The 16,755-nt window shown below is 52.5% G+C and overlaps 1 protein-coding gene across 1 annotated transcript in view; it reads left to right on the plus strand.

Moving 5' to 3' along the window:
* The window catches only part of LOC120933768 (phospholipid scramblase 1-like), a 69,736-nt gene that overhangs the window by 20,091 nt on the left and 32,890 nt on the right, over positions 1-16,755 (plus strand). The window contains exons 2-3 of the mRNA XM_040347161.1: positions 9,269-9,315; positions 11,693-11,940. Coding sequence (XP_040203095.1) covers positions 9,303-9,315; positions 11,693-11,940 — 261 coding nt within the window. The 5' untranslated portion in view covers positions 9,269-9,302. The remainder of the gene's footprint in view (positions 1-9,268; positions 9,316-11,692; positions 11,941-16,755) is intronic.

Here is a 16,755-nt window from a genome sequence, read left to right on the forward strand (position 1 = left end):
TAGTCAGGGGGCGAAACTCATTAGGAGCAAATATAGATGGGGGCCAAACTAGTCAGGGGGCCAAACTAGTCAGGGGCAAATATAGATGGGGGCCAGTTGTGTGACCAGCCTGGAGTGTGGGAGGAGACCCGTCCCGACACTAAGCGCCTACACTGAGCGCCTCTACACACGGTAATCACCGCCTAGGGTTGGCCGCACCACATTGGCAAAAATGGGGAATGTCTGTTCTTTTTTTTGGGGGGAGGGGTTATTTTAGCGCATTGCCAGCCATTCATGTGATTGGCCCGCCTTAATGTAAAACGCACCAGGACGCCAAGCTCCGATTGGCCCCTGTAGCTCTGAGTGTTTACTTTCCGCCGGCCCTGCGCCGTCTTTCCCTTTAAGCATGGTATGAGTGTGTACATTATCCGGGCGCCCATGGGCCATGTGACCGCGACATTTCTGGAAGGTGATGTCATCGCTTCCTGCGGCGAAGCGGCTGAGCGAACGCCTGATCTTATCTTCTGCAATTTCACAACTTTCATTTCTCCAGATTCCGGGTTCTGAGAATTGTTGTTGTTGTGTTTTCTGCTCTGCCTGAGAGTCGGCGTTGATCCGGTGTGCCCCCCGCGGGGTGTGTTGGGTGCCCTTCCTGCCACCCTCCCGTGTATCCCTTACACCAGACCCTGGGCTAGGGTGTGGGGGGGGGGGGGTTGCTGTCAATGTGGGCACATTCTGAAGTTTAGGGGTGCATTTATAAAAAAAAAACGAAACTATTCATTTAAAACCAGAAAATACTGCATCTGGCCACTAGATGGAGCTGAGCAGCGTAGGATCTTCATTTGATACTTCGCACCACCTAGTGGCCACATGCAGTACTTTCTGTTGTCTGAATGCTTTGAACCCCCGCGAAATGCGTTGGATCTCTGATTTTAATAATCACTTCTGAGCTGGGCTCTGCGACCAGTGGTGTGCCCCCCCCCCCGACACTGCTTCTCATATACAGTATCTCACAAAAGTAAGGACACCCCTCACATTTCTGTCAATATTTTCTTCTATCTTGTTGTCACATGAAAAGATAGAACAAAAAATGTGCGGGGTGTACTTACTTTTGTGAGATAACGTGTATAGACCTTGCTCGTTCTTTTGGGGGTGTTCTTAGTACATGAGAAGAGGCGACTTCTCCCCAATCAGAGGGACCCCCATCCACACCTCTGGATATCAGTAACAGAGGATGTGGCGCCCCCCTGTGTCTCTATCCAAGGCTGGGAAGGAAATGTCCTTCTATCAATGAATTCTTCTCATTTCCTGTGCAGGGGGCCAAACTGTGACCTCATCCCCCCCATCCCCCCACCTCCCTTCCCACCCCCCCCCCCGCTCATTAACCCTTCCCGCTTCTCTGCCGCCGACCTCTCCATGGTAATAATATTTATAGAAGTCGTGTTTGCTGGAGAGCGGAAGTATGAAGAGCGACCCGAGAACGGCCCGTTCAGTGTGTATCTTCTACACGTTTTCAGGCATAGGTGTGCACAGGGGGGGGGGGGTGCCAGGTGGGCCTGGGCAACCCCTAATCACCCCATGCACTAGTGCCATCCAGTGTACAGACGTGTGTGGGACAAATGGGACCCAAGGGAAGGGGGACCCACTGTGCCCTGTCATTACACTACACACCCAAAGTAATCCATATCACCCCTACCCCACTCACCCCCTCACATCTCTTTTACCTTCTCTCTCTCTCACCCCCTTCTCTCTCTCTCACACCCCTTTCTCTCTCACCCGCCTCTCTCCCTCTCTCATCCCCTTCTTTCTCTCACCCCTTCTCTCTCTCTGTCACCCCTTCTCTCTCTCTCTCACCCATTCTCTCTCTCACCTGCTTCTCTCTCTCTCTCTCACCCCCTTCTCTCTCTCTCACCCCCTTCTCTCTCTCCCACCCCCTTCTCTCTCACCCCTTCTCTCTCTCTCGCCCCTTCTCTCTCTCTCACCCCCCTCTCTCTCTCTCTCTCTCACCCCCTTCTCTCTCTCTCTCACACCCCTTTCTCTCTCTCACCCGCTTCTCTCCCTCTCTCACCCCCTTCTCTCTTTCTCTCACCCCCTTCTCTCTCTCTGTCATCCCATTCTCTCTCTGTCACCCCATTCTCTCTCTCTCACCCCCTTCTCTCTCACCCCCTTCTCTCTTTCTCACCCCCCTTCTCTCTCTCATCCCCTTCTCTCTCTCTCATCCCCTTATCTCTCTCTCACCCCCTTCTTTCTCTCTCACCCCCTTCTCTCTCTCTCACCCGCTTCTCTCTCTCTCACCCCTTTCTCTCTCTCTCTCACCCCCCCTCTCTCTCACCCCCTTCTCTCTCACCCTTTCTCTCTCTCTTTCTCACCCCCTTCTCTCTCACCCCATTCTCTCTCTCACCCCATTCTCTCTCACCCCTTCTCTCTCTCTCTCACCCCCTTCTCTCTCTCTCACACCCCTTTCTCTCTCACCCGCTTCTCTCCCTCTCTCATCCCCTTCTTTCTCTCACCCCCTTCTCTCTCTCTCACCCCCTTCTCTCTCTCTCTCACCCCCTTCTCTCTCTCTCACCCCCTTCTCTCTCTCTCACCCCCCTTCTCTCTCTCATCCCCTTCTCTCTCTCTCTCTTCCCCTTATCTCTCTCTCACCCCCTTCTCTCTCTCTCACCCCCTTCCCTCACCGCTTCTCTTTCATCCCTTTCTCTCTCTCACCCCTTTCTCTCTCTCACCCCTTTCTCTCTCTCTCTCTCACCCCCTTCTCTCTCTCTCACCCCTTTCTCTCTCACCCATTCTCTCTCTCACCTGCTTCTCTCTCTCTCTCTCACCCCCTTCTCTCTCTCTCTCTCACCCCCTTCTCTCTCTCTCTCTCACCCCCTTCTCTCTTTCTCGCCCCCTTCTCTCTCTCTCTCTCGCCCCCTTCTCTCTCTCACCCCTTCTCTCTCACCCCCTTCTCTCTCACCCCCCCTCTCTCTCTCACTCCATTCTCTCTCTCTCTCTCTCACCCCCTTCTCTCTCTCACCCCCTTCTCTCTCTCTCACCCCCTCTCTCTCTCTCCCTTCTCTCTCTCTCTCTCTCCCTTCTCTCTCTCTCACCCCCTTCTCTCTCACCACCTTCTCTCTCACCCCCTCTCTCTCTCTCACCCCCTCTCTCTCTCTCACCCCCTTCTCTCTCTCTCACCCCCTCTCTCTCTCTCACCCCCTTCTCTCTCTCTCTCACCCCCCCCATTTCTCTCACTTCCCCCTTTCTCCCTTCTGCCATAAGATGTAAAATGTATTCAACATTTAAAAAAACTCTTTAAAGAGAGAGTGTGTGTCTGAATATATCTATTCCCACATTCCCACACGTGTGTGTTGGAGTTTCGGGGAGCACCCCTATGCTTTTAGGATGAGCGGAACTCCGGCCGGAGACAAATAATTAAGTGTGTACTGTCACTTTAATTTCTTCTTCCTCTTCTTCTTTATTGAAAATAAATAGAATAAAACCTATGAGAGTAAAGCTGCTGATTCCGGTCCCAGAGGGTTAAATCCGGTCTGGGGGGGCCTTCAGGAACCATCCAAGGCCCATTACTGAAGGTGAAGGTTTATATTTTGCCTCCCCCTCCCCCACTAATAACACGATCATGACATTTACATAGACGACGTTCTGTTTTTATGACATCACCGGGTCTCTGTGCTCCTCTATGCAAGGCAGGCAGATCAGGCGGGTGGGAGTGGCAATTATGGAAAGATCCCAAGCCCCAGCCCACGGCCTCCGTACTCCTCCTCTTAGGAGCCCTCGGGTCTGACGCAAGCGAATGGGAGGAGTTATGTGAATATTGACATACCTTGATGGGTGGTTATCAGTCTGGAGGAGTGGGCGTTCCCAGGCAGACCTAATTTGCATAGGTAACGCCCACATGGGTTCATGACTGAAGGAACTGAAATCAAGTGAATGAAGGGGGGGGGGGGCAGGGACAGTCAGGTTGGGGAGGAAAGGGCGAGATGATGCTGGACGTCCTACAGCCTGGAAATGAGGCGGGGCTCTCTCTGATTTGCTGCAGCTTCTGATGCACATTGTGAGAAGCTCTTAGTGTGCAGGAAAATAAGAGAAGGAGAGGAGCCGCTACAACTATGCAAGGCTGAATGGGAGGTCAGAGGTCAGCTGATGTCCCCCGTCCAATGAGTGCGCTCCGATGAATCATTTCCTGTTTTTCTCAGTAAAATGGAAATTCTTAGTTTTTCTTTTCTTTAGGGCTGTGCAAATTAATTTTTAATTAATCAATTAATCTTTAATTTTTTTGATCGATTAAAATTATTTTGATCGGTACTCACCTCTCCTCCGGCTTCTGGGCCTTCAGGGAGTTCCGTCGGAGATCCGGTGACGTCACGGACTCCGGCGGGGCTTGCCGTGTCCATCTGAAGGGCTCCTTTGCTGTGCCTTCCTATCTGCATGCCAGCAGGACCTTACTATCTGCCACACGCAAGGGCTGTTACACTTCCCTCTATCACTTCCCTCTATCAATCTGGGGTTCTACAACCATCCACTGGGAGTTGTGATAGTTCCCTTCACGGGACATCTACATGCCGACGGACTGATGTTAACCTCTCTTCATCTGTATTCAGCAGTGGTATCGTTGTACACATTTTTATACCAGTATCATACTTAGCTACATGTTTGTATGACTGCTTTTGGTACCGTTTGGTATTACTCGCACCATTTTTACAGTTTATGTAGCTACAGCGATTTTATCTCCAGTGCGATGTTTATTTGGTTACCTACTTGAAGACTATAAAAGTTTCTGCCTTTGTGTGTTTTTTGTATCCTGCTATCCATTTTTCCAGTGCTTGGTAGCTGCACTGGGAGTCAGCCTGCAAGGAGATCAGCTAAAAGTAGTTGGATCTGTATGTGTGTTATAATTAATCGAAATTAGTCGAATAATCGATTAAAAAAAAAAAACGATTAATCAAACAGAAAAATTTTGATCAGTAACAGCCCTAGTTTTCTTATCTTATTCTTATCAAATAATGAGCAGATCCTTCTCCATCCTCCCCTTCCCTCTCCTTCCCTCCCCTTCATTCTCCCTCTCCTTCATTCTCCTTCTCCTTACTCTCCTTCCCTCTCTTTCCTCCCCTTCATTCTCCTTCATCCCCTTCATTTTCCTTCCTCCCCTTCATTCTCCTTCCTCTCCCTCTCCTTCACCTTCCCTCTCCTTCATTCTCCTTCCTCTCCTTCTCCTTCCTCTCCTTCTTCTCCTTCCTCTCCTTCCCTCTCCTTCCTTCTCCTTCATTCTCCTTCATTTTCCTTCCTCCCCTTCATTCTCCTTCCTCTCCCTCTCCTTCCCTCTCCTTCATTCTCCTTCCTCTCCTTCTCCTTCCTCCCCTTCCCCTTCCTCTCCTTCTCCTTCCTCCCCTTCCCTCTCCTTCCCTCCCATTCCCTCCCCTTCCTCTTCCTCTCCTCCTTCCTTCTCCTTCCTCCCCTTCCCTCTCCTTCCCTCCCCTTCCTCCCATTCCCTCTCCTTCCCTCCCCTTACTCCCCTTTCCTCCCCTTCCTCTCCTTCTCCTTCCTCTCCTTCCCTCTCCTTCCTCCCATTCCCTCCCCTTACTCCCCTTCCTCTCCTTCTCCTTCCTCCCCTTCATTCACCGTCCCTCTCATTCCTCCCCTTCCTCTCCTTCCTCCCCTTCATTCTCCTTCCTCTCCCTCTCCTTCCTCTCCTTCCCCTTCCTTCCTCTCCTTCCTCCCCTTCATTCTCCTTCCCTCTCCTTCCTCCCCTTCATTCTCCTTCCCTCTCCTTCCTCCCCTTTCTTCTCCTTCCCTCCCCTTCCTTCTCCTTCCTCCCCTTCCTTCTCCTTCCTCTGCTTTCTCTCCTTCCTCCCCTTCCTTCTCCTCCCTCCCCTTCATTCTCCTTCCCTCCCCTTCACTCTCCTTCCTCCCCTTCCTTCTCCTTCCTGCTCCTTCCTCTCCTTCCTCCCCTTCCTTCTCCTTCCTCCCCTTCCTTTCCTTCCTCCCCTTCCTCCCCTTCCCTCTTCTTCCTTCTCCTTCCTCCCTTTCCTTCCCCTTCCTTCTCCTTCCTCCCATTCCCTCTCCTTCCTCCCCTTCCTTCTCTTTCCTCCCCTTCCTTCTCCTTCCTCCCCTTTTCTCTCCTTCCTCTTCTTCCCTCTCCTTCATTCTCCTTCCTCTCCTTCTTCCTTCTCCTTCCCTCTCCTTCATTCTTCTTCCTCTCCTTCTCCTTCCTCGCCTTCCTCCCCCTTCCCCCCCCTTCCCTCTCCTTCCTCCCCCTTCCCTCTCCTTCCTCCCCTTCCTCCCATTCCCTCCCCTTCCTCCCATTCCCTCCCCTTACTCCACTTCCCTCCCCTTCCCCTTCCTCCCCTTCATTCTCCTTCCCTCTCATTCCTCCCCTTCCCCCTCCTTCCTCCCCTTCATTCTCCTTCCTCTCCTTCCCCTCCCTTCTCCTTCCCTCTCCTTCCTCCCCTTCATTCTCCTTCCTCCTTCTCCTTCCCCTTCCGTCTCCTTCCTCCCCTTCCTCTCCTCCCCCCTTCATTCTCCTTCCCTCTCCTTCCTCCCCTTCATTCTCCTTCCCCTTCCTTTTCCTTCCTACCTTCCTCTCCTTCCTTCTCATTCCCCTTCCTCTTCTTCCTCCCCTTCCCTCTCCTTCCTTCCCTTCATTCTCCTTCCCTCTCCTTCCTTCCCTTCATTCTCCTTCCCTCTCCTTCCTCCCCTTCATTCTCCTTCCCTCTCCTTCCTCTCCTTTCGTCTCCTTCCTCCCCTTCATTCTCCTTCCCTCTCCTTCCTCCCCTTTCTTCTCCTTCCCTCCCCTTCCTTCTCCTTCCTCTGCTTTCTCTCCTTCCTTCTCCTTCCCTCTTCTTCCTTCTCCTTCCCTCTCCTTCCTCCCCTTCCTTCTCCTTCCCCTTCCTCTCCTTCCTTCTCCTTCCTTCTCCTTCCCTCTCCTTCCTTCTCCTTCCCTCTCCTTCCCTCTCCTTCCCTCTCCTTCCTCCCCTTCCTCTCCTTCCTTCTCCTTCCTCCCCTTCCCTCTCTTTCCTCCCCCTTCCTTCTCCTTCCTCCCCTTTCCTCTCCTTAAAAAATAAAAAGTGCAGCTGCACTTTTTATTTTTTATTTGTTTACACAATTTATTCCTTTGTTGTGTTGGCTGCCACGTTTGACACTATATTGGATGAGCACAGTATATATTTTTGTATACCTTCCCTCTCCTTCCCTCCCCTTCCCTCTCCTTCCTCTCCTTCAATACGTAGTTCCATGTCGGTATTAATACTCACCGTGACCTCAGTTTCCTGGCGCCGGATTCCGGATCCCTCCCTTCAGAGGTTCTACAAAAATGAGTGCCAAACTATATACAGTGTATACTTATGTATGTAATGGCAAGGGTAGTGTGGTGGGCTGGAGGGTCTCTTGTCACTGGTGGGGATCTGTTTTTGTGTGAGGGTCTATTGTTGCTGGGGGGGGGTCCTATGTTTTTGGTAGGAATCCAGTATTGAGGGAGGAGTCTATTGTTGTTGGCTTTTGGGAGATCTGTTGTTGCTGCTGGGAGGTCTAATGTTGCTGGAGTACATCTTTTGTTACCGGGGGTGGTATTTTGTGGTGGGTGGTCCATTGTTTCTGTGGGGAAGGGGGTCTTTGGTTGTGTGGGGGAACTATTGTTGCTGGAGTGGGGCCTATTGTTTCTGAGGAGACCAATTGTTGCTGGGGTGGTCTATTGTTGTGTGAGGGATCTATTGTTGCTGAAGTAAGGTCTATTGTTGGAGGGATCTGTTGCTTCTGGGGGGACCTATTGTTGCTGGGTGAGTCTATTGTGTGAGGTATCTTTTGTTGCTGAGGTGAAGTCTGTTGTTTCTGGGGGGTCTATTGTTGCTGAAGTGAGGTCTATTGATAGATGGATATGTTGCTTTTAGTGGGACCTATTGTTTCTGGGGGAGTCTGTTGTGGTGTAAGGGATCAATTGTTGCTGAGGTGCGGTCTGTTGTTGCTGGGGGATCTATTGTTTCTGGGGGAGCCTGTTGGGGTGTGAGGGATCTATTGTTGCAGGGGTTGTTGTTTTTTATATTCTTTTCCGAATTCCATACAAATTATTCAGCACCACAAAATGATACTTGGGGCGGTACTGGGAGGCGATGTAGGTGGTGGAACTAAGGGTCGATCCTCAGAGGAGGGTAGGGAGGTGGAACTAAGGGTCGGTCCTCAGGAGGAGGGTAGGGGGTGGAACTAAGGGTTGGTCATCAGAGGAGGGTAGGGGGTGGAATTAAGGGTCATTCCTCAGAGGAGGGTAGGGAGGTTGAACTAAGGGTCGGTCCTCAGAGGAGGGTAGGGGGGTGGAACTAAGGGTCGGTCCTCAGAGGAGGGTAGGGGGGTGGAACTAAGGGTCGATCCTCAGAGGAGGAAAGGAGGGTAGGGACTAAGGGTCGGTCCTCAGAAGAGGGTGGAACTAAGGGTCGGTCCTCAGAGGAGGGTAGGGGGTGGAACTAAGGGTCGTTCCTCAGAGGAGGGTGGGGTTGAAACTAAGGTTCGTTCCTCAGAGGAGGGTAGGGGGCGGAGACAAGGGGGAAAACTAAGAGGAGGGGAGTGCCTGCACCTGTTCTCTAACTCAAGGGTTAAATATAAGCACCGATCAGAACCACACCCCTCTTTCCTTCAGGACGTTCACATTGTACCCGGCTTATGGCAGAACGGACAGAAATAAAGGAGCTCCTAGTGCTCTTCGCCATACATTGTACTATGAGGGCTCAAAAAAACAAAACACAAATATCCAGCATAGTAAAGTACTGAATTGCTGTATCGCCCCCTTCTGGACAAATCCGATCCTCAGCGTCGTGATGTCACCTTCGTGATTATTTACTGATCGAATAATTGGATGTACTCGATGTGAACCCATACACAAAACAAAGGGTGCCGCTCGAGGCCTCTGACAGGTCCTCGTCTGTTTTCAGACCGCGAAGGAGCTCCTCCCAGCTTCGTAGGCCTCAATGAGAAGAAAAGGAAACCCCCCCCCCCCCCCCCGTGTGTAAAGAGAGCAAACAGCCTCAGTTTAGATTCCGTCCAGGCCACACTTCCCCTCCAACGTGTTTCACCCCACCCACAGGGCTTCGTCAGTCCCCATGACTAAGCCCTGTGGGTGTCCCATCCAATGGAAGAGCTTCTGGAGCTCCAATTGCTGATAAAGTGAATGCTGGTGGTGATAGAAAGGTGTGAGAACACACAGGGCTTCGCAGGTTGTTGTGTACAGGGTCGTGTAGCCGCAGGGAGTCCATACTGACCCGTGTCATCAGCGCCTCCCCCTAATCCCTCCCTCTTCTGTGTCTTGCAGGTCATCGGATGTGTGGGACAGCAAGGACATAAACATGGCGGCTCCAGGTAAGAGGATGACATCACATCGGGGGGAGGGATCAACTGTATTCAAATATCTGAGAAGCTGCTAGGAGAGGAGCGCCGCTAGACGGTGATATACTTCCAGGAGCACCACTGGGATGATGAGGATTCTGGTCGTGGGGGGTGATGATGTTCTGATAATGATAGTGGTGGTAAAGATGATGGCGACGATGATGGTGACGGAGAAGATGATGGCGGTGGAGATGATGTTGGTGGTGGTGGAGAAGATGTTGATGGTGGTGGAGATGAAAATGGTGGGGGTGGAGAAGATGATGTTGATGGTGGTGGAGATGATGTTGGTGGAGATGTTGATGGTGGTGGAGGTGATGGTGGTGGAGATGTTGATGGTGGTGGAGATAATAATGGTGGGGGGTGGAGAAGATGATGTTGATGGTGGTGGAGATGAAAATGGTGGGGGTGGGGATGAAAATGGTGGGGGTGGAGAAGATGATGGTGGTGGAGATGATGGTGATGGTGGTGGAGATAATAATGGTGGGGGTGGAGAAGATGATGGTGATGGTGGTGGAGATAATAATGGTGGGGGTGGAGAAGATGATGGTGATGGTGGTGGAGATAATAATGGTGGGGGTGGAGAAGATGATGTTGATGGTGGTGGAGATGATGGTGGCGGGGGAAGATGTTGATGGTGGTGGAGATGAAAATGGTGGGGGTGGGGATGAAAATGGTGGGGGTGGTGGAGATGTTGATGGTGGTGGAGATAATAATGGTGGGGGGTGGTGGAGATGTTGATGGTGGTGGAGGTGATGGTGATGGTGGTGGAGATAATAATGGTGGGGGTGGAGAAGATGATGTTGATGGTGGTGGAGATGATGTTGGTGGAGATGTTGATGGTGGTGGAGGTGATGGTGGTGGAGATGTTGATGGTGGTGGAGATAATAATGGTGGGGGTGGAGAAGATGATGTTGATGGTGGTGGAGATAATAATGGTGGGGGTGGAGAAGATGATGTTGATGGTGGTGGAGATAATAATGGTGGGGGTGGAGAAGATGATGTTGATGGTGGTGGAGATGATGTTGGTGGAGATGTTGATGGTGGTGGAGGTGATGGTGGTGGAGATGTTGATGGTGGTGGAGATAATAATGGTGGGGGTGGAGAAGATGATGTTGATGGTGGTGGAGATGAAAATGGTGGGGGTGGGGATGAAAATGGTGGGGGTGGTGGAGATGTTGATGGTGGTGGAGATAATAATGGTGGGGTGGAGATGAAAATGGTGGGGGTGGAGAAGATGATGGTGGTGGAGATGATGGTGATGGTGGTGGAGATAATAATGGTGGGGGTGGAGAAGATGATGGTGATGGTGGTGGAGATAATAATGGTGGGGGTGGAGAAGATGATGTTGAGTGGGTGGAGATGATGGTGGCGGGGGAAGATGTTGATGGTGGTGGAGATGAAAATGGTGGGGGGGGGATGAAAATGGTGGGGGTGGTGGAGATGATGTTGATGGTGGTGGAGATAATAATGGTGGGGGTGGTGGAGATGATGTTGATGGTGGTGGAGATAATAATGGGGGGTGGAGAAGATGAGTTGATGGTGGTGGAGATAATAATGGTGGGGGTGGAGAAGATGATGGTGATGGTGGTGGAGATAATAATGGTGGGGGGTGGAGAAGATGATGGTGATGGTGGTGGAGATGATAATGGGGGGGGTGGAGAAGATGATGTTGATGGTGGTGGAGATAATAATGGTGGGGGTGGAGAAGATGATGTTGATGGCGGTGGAGATGATGTTGGTGGAGATGTTGATGGTGGTGGAGGTGATGGTGGTGGAGATAATAATGGTGGGGGTGGAGAAGATGATGTTGATGGTGGTGGAGATGAAAATGGTGGGGGTGGGGATGAAAATGGTGGGGGTGGTGGAGATGTTGATGGTGGTGGAGATAATAATGGTGGGGGTGGAGAAGATGATGGTGGTGGAGATGATGGTGATGGTGGTGGAGATAATAATGGTGGGGGTGGAGAAGATGATGGTGATGGTGGTGGTGGAGATAATAATGGTGGGGGTGGAGAAGATGATGTTGATGGTGGTGGAGAAGATGATGGTGGTGGTGGTGGAGAAGATGATGGTGGAGATGATGGAGATCATTGTGGTGGTGTTGACGGTGAAGATGATGGTGGTGGTGTTGGAGAGGATGATGATGATGATGATGATGGTGGAGATAATGGTGGTGATGGTAACTATTATGATGATGGTGGTGGTAGTGAGATAATGATGATGGATAATGATTGGTGGTCATGGAAATGATAAAGGCGGTGGTGATGATGGTGATGATCTCCTCTCTGTATGATGTCATAGTGTATACACTGGATTGGTTTTCCATGTAATTCTGTGTTTCCTTCCTCAGGTTACTCCTCACCTGCTCCGGGATACCCCAACCCCCCATACCCCTCTCCACCGTATCCCACCGCCCCCTCCGCCCCGCCCGCACCTCTACCTCCTTCTCCTGGATTCCATGATTACCCCGGAGGTGGGTGCAGCGTCCCCCCACAGCACCACATGCACCCCCGCCCACAGCTGGAGCCAGCAGGGGGAGCACCTTATATGCCCGTCAGCAGCGGGAGCAACCCGAATGCCTTGGAATACCTGAGTCAGGTAACTACCTGTCTGTCTACCTACCTACCTGTGTATATACTCCATACCGACCTACCTGCCTGTGTGTATACTCCATACCTACCTACCTGTGTGTATACTCCATACCTACCTACCTGTGTGTATACTCCATACCTACCTACCTGTGTGTATACTCCATACCTACCTACCTGCCTGTGTGTATACTCCATACCGACCTACCTGTGTGTATACTCCATACATACCTGTGTGTATACTCCATACCTACCTACCTGTGTGTATACTCCATACCTACCTACCTGTGTGTGTATACTCCATACCTACCTGTGTGTGTATACTCCATACCTACCTACCTGTGTGTGTGTATACTCCATACCTACCTACCTGTGTGTGTATACTCCATACCTACCTGTGTGTGTATACTCCATACCTACCTACCTGTGTGTATACTCCATACCTACCTACCTGTGTGTATACTCCATACCTACCTACCTGTGTGTATACTCCATACCTACCTACCTGTGTGTATACTCCATACATACCTGTGTGTATACTCCATACCTACCTACCTGTGTATATACTCCATACCTACCTACCTGTGTGTATACTCCATACCTACCTACCTGTGTGTATACTCCATACATACCTGTGTGTATACTCCATACCTACCTACCTGTGTGTGTATACTCCATACCTACCTGTGTGTGTATACTCCATACCTACCTACCTGTGTGTGTATACTCCATACCTACCTGTGTGTGTATACTCCATACCTACCTGTGTGTGTATACTCCATACCTACCTACCTGTGTGTATACTCCATACCTACCTACCTGTGTGTATACTCCATACCTACCTACCTGTGTGTATACTCCATACATACCTGTGTGTATACTCCATACCTACCTACCTACCTGTGTGTATACTCCATACCTACCTACCTACCTGTGTGTATACTCCATACATACCTGTGTGTATACTCCATACCTACCTACCTGTGTGTGTATACTCCATACCTACCTACCTGTGTGTGTATACTCCATACCTACCTACCTGTGTGTATACTCCATACCTACCTACCTGTGTGTATACTCCATACCTACCTGTGTGTATACTCCATACCTACCTACCTGTGTGTATACTCCATACCTACCTGTGTGCGTATACTCCATACCTACCTACCTGTGTGTGTATACTCCATGTCTGATACCTACCTGTGTGTGTATACTCCATGTCTGATACCTACCTGCAGTGAGTACTGTCTGTGACGCCCCTCGCCACTAATAGATGTAGAGCTCCCTGATGTCCCTCAGCTTCAGACTAGGAGAGGAGGAGGGGCATCAATAGGAGCCAATCAGGCTCTACTACACAGCACAGGGAGCTGCCTGATTGGATGGGAGAGCACCAGGTGGCCTCATTAGATACCGCTCTTCCCCTATCCAATCACAGGCCGGGGGAGGGGCGGTTCCTGACCGGGATGATTTTGCTTTACCTGCAGTAGAGGAAAGTGAGGTCAGAGCCTGTGTGTGATGTCAGACCTTCCCTGAGGGGCCCCTCCGGCACTTCCTGGGGGGACCTGAAAATACTGCCGGGGCCTCATCACTCAGTGGTGCCGAGTAATCTGCTGTGGAAAATATCATTTCAGTATTTCATTTATTTGGATAGAATGGAAAAGAGTTAAAAGTTCCTGAATATTCTTATTACTGTCTGTGACCCCCATTGGGCAGATTGCTCCTCACTTCCTGTCCCCGTCACCCCCATTGGGCAGTTTGCTCATCACTTCCTGTCCCTGTGACCCCCATTGGGCAGATTGCTCCTCACTTCCTGTCCCTGTGACCCCCATTGGGCAGATTGCTCCTCACTTCCTGTCCCTGTGACCCCCATTGGGCAGATTGCTCCTCACTTTCTGTCCCTGTGACCCCCATTGGGCAGATTGCTCCTCACTTCCTGTCCCCGTGACCCCCATTGGGCAGATTGCTCCTCACTTCCTGTCCCTGTGACCCCCATTGGGCAGATTGCTCCTCACTTCCTGTCCCTGTGACCCCCCATTGGGCAGATTGCTCCTCACTTCCTGTCCCTGTGACCCCCCATTGGGCAGATTGCTCCTCACTTCCTGTCCCTGTGACCCCCATTGGGCAGATTGCTCCTCACTTTCTGTCCCTGTGACCCCCATTGGGCAGATTGCTCCTCACTTCCTGTCCCCGTCACCCCATTGGGCAGATTGCTCCTCACTTCCTGTCCCTGTGACCCCCATTGGGCAGATTGCTCCTCACTTCCTGTCCCTGTGACCCCCCATTGGGCAGATTGCTCCTCACTTCCTGTCCCTGTGACCCCCCATTGGGCAGATTGCTCCTCACTTCCTGTCCCTGTGACCCCCCATTGGGCAGATTGCTCCTCACTTCCTGTCCATGTGACCCCCCATTGGGCAGATTGCTCCTTACTTCCTGTCCCTGTGACACCCATTGGGCAGATTGCTCCTCACTTCCTGTCCCTGTGACACCCATTGGGCAGATTTCTCCTCACTTCCTGTCCCTGTGACCCCCATTGGGCAGATTGCTCCTCACTTCCTGTCCCTGTGACCCCCATTGGGCAGATTGCTCCTCACTTCCTGTCCCTGTGACCCCCATTGGGCAGATTGCTCCTTACTTCCTGTCCCTGTGACACCCATTGGGCAGATTGCTCCTCACTTCCTGTCCCTGTGACCCCCATTGGGCAGATTGCTCCTCACTTTCTGTCCCTGTGACCCCCATTGGGCAGATTGCTCCTCACTTCCTTTCCCTGTGACAGGTAAGACTTCTCCTCAAAATCGTAATTTCATTGAAAGGCCATAGTGTGCGAACGCAGATAAAAACAGTTGACGGGTTTCAGCCTATAAGGCCTTATTCATAACCCAGTCATAAGACTAAGGCCTGATAGGCTTAAACCCGTCAGCCCGCTAGATGATGACCTAAAAACGATCGATCAATGGCCAGCTTACATGGTGACCTCAGTAGGTCACTAAACACAAGTTTTTATGACCATCCTCGCCTCTGGACTCTCTCTTCTTCCCCCTCCTCTCTCTTCCCCCCCACCCTCCTCTCTCTTCCCCCCTCCCTCTCCTTCCCCCTCCCTCCTCTCTCTTCTTCCTCCCTCCTCTCTCTTCCCCCCCCTTCCCCCCTCTCTCCTCTCCCTCTCTTCCCCCTCCCTCCTCTCTCTTCCCCCCTCCCTCCTCTCTCTTCCCCCCTCCCTCCTCTCTCTTCCCCCCCTCCTCTCTCTTCCCCCTCCCTCCTCTCTCTTCCCCCTCCCTCCTCTCTCTTCCCCCCCACCCTCCTCTCTCTTCCCCCTCCCTCCTCTCTCTTCCCCCCCTCCCTCCTCTCTCTTCCCCCCTCCCTCCTCTCTCTTCTTCCTTCCTCTCTCTCTCTCTTCCCCCCTCCCTCTCTTTCCCACTCCCTCCTCTCTCTTCCCCCCTCCCTCTCCTTCCCCCTCCCTCCTCTCTCTTCTTCCTCCCTCCTCTCTCTTCCCCCCCCTTCCCCCCTCTCTCCTCTCCCTCTCTTCCCCCCTCCCTCCTCTCTCTTCCCCCCTCCCTCCTCTCTCTTCCCCCTCCATCCTCTCTCTTCCCCCCCTCCTCTCTCTTCCCCCTCCCTCCTCTCTCTTCCCCCTCCATCCTCTCTCTTCCCCCCCACCCTCCTCTCTCTTCCCCCTCCCTCCTCTCTCTTCCCCCCCTCCCTCCTCTCTCTTCCCCCTCCCTCCTCTCTCTTCTTCCTTCCTCTCTCTCTCTCTTCCCCCCTCCCTCTCTTTCCCACTCCCTCCTCTCTCTTCCCCCCGCCCTCCTCTCTCTTCCCCCTCCCTCCTCTCTCTTCCCCCCTCCCTCTCCTTCCCCCTCCCTCCTCTCTCTTCTTCCTCCCTCCTCTCTCTTCCCCCCCCTTCCCCCCTCTCTCCTCTCCCTCTCTTCCCCCCTCCCTCCTCTCTCTTCCCCCCCTCCCTCCTCTCTCTTCCCCCTCCCTCCTCTCTCTTCCCCCCCTCCCTCCTCTCTCTTCCCCCTCCCTCCTCTCTCTTCTTCCTTCCTCTCTCTCTCTCTTCCCCCCTCCCTCTCTTTCCCACTCCCTCCTCTCTCTTCCCCCCTCCCTCCTCTCTCTTCCCCCTCCCTCCCTCCTCTCTCTCTCTCTCTCTTCCCCCTCCCTCCTCTCTCTCTCTTCCCCCTCCCTCCTCTCTCTCTTCCCCCTCTCTCTCCTCTCCCCCTCTATCCCCCTTTCTCCTCTCTCTCTTCCCCCCTCTCTCTCTCTCTCTCTCTCTTCCCCCTCTCTCTCTCTTCCCCCCCTCCCTCCTCTCTCTTCCCCCTCCATCATCTCTCTTCTTCCTTCCTCTCTCTCTCTCTTCCCCCCTCCCTCTCTTTCCCACTCCCTCCTCTCTCTTCCCCCTCCCTCCTCTCTCTTCCCCCTCCCTCTCCTCCCTCTCTTCCCCCTCCCTCCTCTCTCTTCCCCCTCCCTCTCCTCTCTCTCTCTTCCCCCTCCCTCTCCTCTCTCTCTTCCCCCTCCCTCCTCTCTCTCTCTCTCTCTCTCTCTTCCCCCTCCCTCCTCTCTCTCTCTTCCCCCTCCCTCCTCTCTCTCTCTCTCTTCCCCCTCCCTCCTCTCTCTCTCTTCCCCCTCCCTCCTCTCTCTCTTCCCCCTCCCTCCTCTCTCTCTTCCCCCCCTCTCTCCTCTCCCCCTCTATCCCCCTTTCTCCTCTCTCTCTTCCCCCCCCTCTCTCTCTCTCTCTCTCTCTCTCTTCCCCCTCTCTCTCTCTTCCCCCTCCCTCCTCTCTCTCTTCTCCCTCTCTCTCTCTCTCTCTCTCTCTCTCTTCTCCCCCCCTCTTCTCTCTCTC

The sequence above is a fragment of the Rana temporaria genome, chromosome 3 (genome assembly GCF_905171775.1).
Source record: "Rana temporaria chromosome 3, aRanTem1.1, whole genome shotgun sequence".
Classification (NCBI taxonomy): domain Eukaryota; kingdom Metazoa; phylum Chordata; class Amphibia; order Anura; family Ranidae; genus Rana; species Rana temporaria.